This window comes from Odocoileus virginianus, chromosome 19 (genome assembly GCF_023699985.2).
Source record: "Odocoileus virginianus isolate 20LAN1187 ecotype Illinois chromosome 19, Ovbor_1.2, whole genome shotgun sequence".
Classification (NCBI taxonomy): domain Eukaryota; kingdom Metazoa; phylum Chordata; class Mammalia; order Artiodactyla; family Cervidae; genus Odocoileus; species Odocoileus virginianus.
Genome location: NC_069692.1, coordinates 42,919,028 through 42,924,742, shown reverse-complemented (window position 1 = coordinate 42,924,742; position 5,715 = coordinate 42,919,028). Strand labels below are relative to the sequence as shown.

Sequence of the window (5,715 nt, the reverse complement as noted above, 5' to 3'; positions counted from 1 at the left end):
AAAAAAAATACAGTAGCTGCCCCATTCTGCATTCCTACCAGCAGTGTAGAAGTTTCAGCCATTCTCCATGTTTCCTAACACTTGGTATTACCAGTTGGGTGGTTTGTTTTTGTCTTTTTCAATTTTGGCCATTCTCATTGGCATGGGGTGGTATCTCACTGTAGTTTTGATTTGCATTTTCCTAATAAGTAGTGATTTTGAGCATCTTTACACGTGCTCACTTGCTAACTGTATGTCTGGTTTGGCCATGTGTCTATTAAAATACTTTGCCCATTAAAAAAAAAAATGTATCCCCAGTCTTTAGATAAATCAAAATACTAAGATACTAACAGGAAACTATGAAGGGAGAAAAAGACCAGACAGTCATTATCATCCTTCACATTCTAAAGAGCTGTTTAAAATGAAAAATAAACACTGGACGCTGTGGCGTGGTTTAGTCACATCTGACTCTTGCGACCCCATGGACTGTAGACCACCAGGCTCCTCTGTCCATGGGATTCTCCAGGCAAGAGTACTGGAGTGGGTTGCCATTTCCTCCTTCAGGGATTGGATGCTGGGCTAAGCATTTTGGAGAAATTCTAGTTTAATAATTTGGGGCACTTTCTTAACACATTATAATATCTCAAATAAAAAACAAAGTCATGATTATACAATTCCACATATAGAAATTCTAGACAAGGCAAACTATTCTATAGAGACAGAAAGCACATCGTATCAGCCTGAGGCTGGAACCTGGGCAGGGTTGGGGGGTACATCTGAGAAAGGCCACAAAGGAAGCTTTCAGCGAGGTGGAAACATTCTTAAAGTCAGAAGGTGGTTAGAAGGAATATAGTGGTTGAACTGTGCACTAAAAATGAATGTAACTTGGGACTTTCCTGGTGGTCCAGTGGTTAAGAATCTGCCGTGCAGTGTAGGGCACGTGGGTTCAATCCCTGGTCAGGGAACTAAGATCCCACATGCTGCAACCAAGACCCAATGCAGCCAAGTAAATATTTGGTTAAAAAGTGAGTGCCATTCACTGTGTGGAAGTTACACTTCAACGAGTGTTATTGGTTATGTCTCCAACTGAAGAGAGGTGTGAAGGGCATGTGTCTGTAAGCAGAAGCAGCCAATGTCAACAGTGTATCATGATCTCAAGAGACTAGAAATCATTCCTCTAACCTCCCTGCCAAGCGCATGAAATGGTCTGATTACCAGCAAACTGATGAAGTGACACAGATCTAAACGAGCTAAAAATGACATGACAAAGAAGAAAACATCTGATTACTAGAGCAGAGAGACGGTGAGTGATTTTTTTCTCCTACTGTGCTTATTATCTTCTACAACAAATTTTAAAAAAGGAAAAACACATTGCCTGGCTCCTATCCTAAAATTAGATCTAGGGATTACGGGCAGGTCACAACCGCAGTCACCAACATGAGTTAAGCCAACACTCTAGTCTGGACCCCAAGCACCTGTGAAGTCGCTCCCGGGGCAGGGTGGGGGTGCTTCCCTGGGCGCTCAGTGGCAGAGTCCGCCTGCCCGTGTAGGAGACACAGGTTCAAGCCCTGGTCTGGGAAGACCCCACGGGCCACAGAGCAACTAAGCCAGCGCGCCACAACCACTGAGGCCGCGCTCTAGAGCCCGTGATCGACAAGAGAGCCGCCCCCCACCCCAGTCTCTGCCACCAGAGGAGAGCCCGGCGGCAGTGCAGACACAACACGGCCACATAATAGGATTATTGAAAAAAAGGAGCGACGGCTCCTGGGTGGGGGGCGGGGGCCCTGGAGACGTGCCACATTCTGTGGGCGGCCCGGGGCGGGCGGTTCACGGGACATCACGCCTGATGCTTTCGCCCTCTTTTATTTCACAACATTATGGGAGGACACACTTTTCTCCTTGGTGATATATGTATCTGGCAATCCTGCGACTGTGAGGAATTCACAAGCAAAAAATAAAACTAGGAGGTGTCAGACAAACAGAGTCCTGCTTAGAGCCCTGCGCCGACCTTCAAGAGCTGCTGAGATACTTTCCTCCGGTTCGGTTTTGTTTAGTGCTTGCAATCACAACAAGTAAAGATCCCCACAAATGGGACTTTTTACAGTCTGCTTCCAACAGAAAAGTCTATTAGGCAGACTTGAAAACTGCTTCGTTAAAGTTAAATATTCCTTATTTTTAGTAAATGACAACTTTTAACAATGCTTTTCGCTATCTTTTAAGAAGCGTAACTTCAAAAGATGTATTTCTTACTCTTACTCATTTCGTTGCCCTGTGGCTGGAACACAACCCAGCAGCCCAAACAAAACCCAGCAAGCCAAGAAACAAAACAAAGAACACGTTTACCAACCCCACTGAAAGTCCACTTTTCACGCTCAGGTTAAATTAAAACCGAATTACAGCTGCAATTTAAAAAACAGGCAAAAAAAAGCCCTAAAAATAGAAAATAAAAATTGGCAAGTGTGGGAAGGAGAGGCATAAATTCGGAATTTGGGATGAACATATACACTCGCAGTCCTGTCCGATTCTCTGTGACTCCATGGACTGGGGCCCCCCAGGCTCCTCCGTCCAGGGCACTTCCCAGGCAAGAATACTGGAGTGGGTTGCCATTCTCCACTCCATGCTATCTTCGCAACCCAGGCATCGAACTGATGGCTCTTGCATCTCCTGCATTGGCAGGCGTGACCTGGGAAGCCCAACATATACACACTGCTTTATATAAAATAGATAACCAACAAGAACCTGCCGTACAGCACAAGGAAGTATATTCAAGATTCTGTAACAACCTAGAAGGAAAAGAATCTGAAAAAGAATAATACATATATATTCTTTAATATATATCACCCGAAGCTAATACAATATTGTAAATTAACTATATTTCAATCAAACCAAAAAGGGGAGATAACTGAGGCAATAAAAACACCCTAAACAATGAAAAAAACTGGCAAGTGTCCCTATTTTATCACATTAAAGCTGTATTATCAACACCTGAGACAGAGGTGCACTGGCAATTCAAATCCCGTAAGTGTAAGTTGTATGTATACACAATCTGGTACTGATGTGAAGTGCTTCCTGAGCCTCAGTCCCGAAGTGACGTGTCAGGGCTGGAATCTACTTACCCAGGGGCAGGGCCACTAGTGCCAACACCCCATGCAGCAGCCGCAAGACTCGGCGAGAGAAGGGGCTGAGAGGGGACAGAGGAGCGGGACAGCTCGGGAGCCCCCCTCCCCACGAGTGGCTTGTCCACCGCTCGCCACTCCTCTTGGGCTTTAAGCTTCCTGACTCCTGGTGCTGGCCAACCTCAGACAGGAAGAAGGGGATACTGCCAAAACCACAGAGGGGCCAGGAAACAGGTCAGGATGAGCAGGACAGCCAGCAAAGTGTGGCTCCCAGCAGCGCCTGGACCCAATGAAGGTGCTGCTAAGTCGATTCAGTCGTGTCCGACTCTGTGTGACCCCATAGACGGCAGCCCACCAGGCTCCCCCATCCCTGGGATTCTCCAGGCAGGAACACTGGAGTGGGTTGCTATTTCCTTCTCCAATGCATGAAAGTGAAAAGTGAAAGTGAAGTCGCTCGGTCGTGTCTGACTCTTTGCGACCCCATGGACTGCAGCCTACCAGGATCCTCCATCCATGGGAATTTCCAGGCAAGAGGGCTGGAGTGGGGTGCCGTTGCCTTCTCTGAATGAAGGTGCTAGAGGCGCGCATCTCTAGATGGGCCCACAGGAAGAGAGGCACGGCTGTCCATGGATCAGATATTGGAATGGACAGCCTCCCTAGCCCACTACCCCACACACAAAGGAGAAAAAGAACTTCTAACCATCCAGCCATGCTCCCACGGCTCTACAAGTTCACCGTGCAGTCACTTGGAACTAAAAGGCTGAGTTGCAAATTTCATTATTACATTAAACAGGCACCTCGATCCACGAGTGAGTTTACAATGCTTTCAGGCATGAGCAGTCTTGTCCGAGAATAGTTTTGCAAGCATGGACTCAGAACTATTATTACCGATGGTCTTCACAGCCCTGCCTTCCCAACACGACCGGGCTCGCAAGAGGCTCAGCCCCACCTGTCCATTTGCAGGTCTACAATTTCAGGCAAATATTGAGACCTGAGCTTAGAGTTGGCTGAGGGCATTCCTGTAGGACTCGTTACCTTTTAATCCCCTACAGCTGCAAAAGAGCGCCCCCGGGAGGGCCTTCTGGCTGGCCCTCCGTCGGGGATACGTTCTAAGAGTAACTACACATGAAACAGTTTGAAAAACATCAATGTCAATGTCCCAGTCTGCTAACTGTGCTCCTTCCTAAGACTGACCTGCCTGAAATGCATCTTTAGTCCTGCTTTTTCCCTCTCCTCCAGCCCTTACACCATCAGCCCCCTCCCCCACTTCACAGGAGAATGGCCCAGGGTACCAAAGAGATCATTCAGAAAGCTGGTCTGAACACCAATAAAGTGAGTGACTTTCAAGCCTGGGTGATAAGGTTCTTCTCCAGACAAGCGGCTCCCAATTCTTTGCTTTCAGCAAAGTTAAAATGAAAATACAATCAGGATTGTCTACTGATAAACCACAAAAAATATTTTTTTGTGTGATAGAAAATCAGGTAACCTAGGGGATACAACTTGGAAGGAATTTAAATAACTGAGTGAATGCTAGAGCAAAAATCACCCCATAGCCACCTCATGTGAACAAGGTTTTCAGTACAAACAGAAACCAAAAATAGAACTGATGCTAAATCCTTAGTCAAGCACAGATACACAGATTGAGTAGAAAAAAACATATGTATCTCAAACTTCACATTTTGCATTTAGTTACCTCTGAAATACATGCTAGTCACGCTGCCTTAACGGTGTACTAGTAGGAACTGCAATAGTTTGATTCAGAAGAAAAATGTTCACACTCAGAGAACTTGATCTTCACAGGAAATAGTAAACACTTTGAAACGTAGCTAATCATGTACTTTCGTTGCAGAGAACCTGTGATCTTTCAGAGACATCTGCCAAGAGCACCTGCTTCCATGGCCATCACGGCGGTCCCCTCCCGCCGGGACGTCCTCTCTGGGCTTGCCGAGAGCACACGGTTCCCGAACACTGCTTGTGGTCAGGGCTGCGTGTAGGGAGATTTTTCTTCCCCTTTCCAAAGCCAGACAGCCACAGCTGAGAAATGCTAGTCTGGTAGAAATGCCTACTCCTGACCCTAAAACCGAAACCCAAATGATCGCAAAGGGTCGGGCATTGCAGTCCCACCAGACACCGAGATGGAGCCTTACCTGGGAGTCTATTACAAATATCAGTGCTCCAGTCCCTCGGAAGATCATCTCATAGTCAAAGGTGGGGTCAAAAAAGTCAATCTGTCCTGGGAAGTCCCATATCTGAAAATTAACAAAGGAGCTGTTGGAAACGTCCTCCCGGCAGATCTTGTTCGTGCTCTCCAAGAACAGAGTTTCGTTGGGAGACATTTTATGAAAGACGACTTTCTGGATGGATGACTTGCCGCTCCTTCTCAGGCCCATGAGCAGGATCCTCGGCTTCACCTCCGTGCTGAAGGGGTCGCTAAAGTCCAGAACTGGGAAAACCACAAACAAGAAGGAAGGTGAGAGGCCGTCACAGTGGTTAGCGAGAGGAGTTTCACTTCCGCCTTACACACCATTTATGACCCACAGACAAAACTACCTTTTCAAGTACAGAAAGAGCAAACTCCATCACTCCTTCATCAAGAGGCTAGCTTTTAGCAAGTGAAAAA

General features: G+C 46.7%; 1 protein-coding gene across 1 annotated transcript in view; it reads right to left on the bottom strand.

Annotated features, from left to right (window-relative positions):
* RRAGD (Ras related GTP binding D) overlaps positions 1–5,715 on the bottom strand; it is a 34,044-nt gene that overhangs the window by 15,044 nt on the left and 13,285 nt on the right. The window contains exon 2 of the mRNA XM_070450131.1: positions 5,243–5,538. Within this exon, the coding sequence (XP_070306232.1) occupies positions 5,243–5,538 (296 nt within the window). The remainder of the gene's footprint in view (positions 1–5,242; positions 5,539–5,715) is intronic.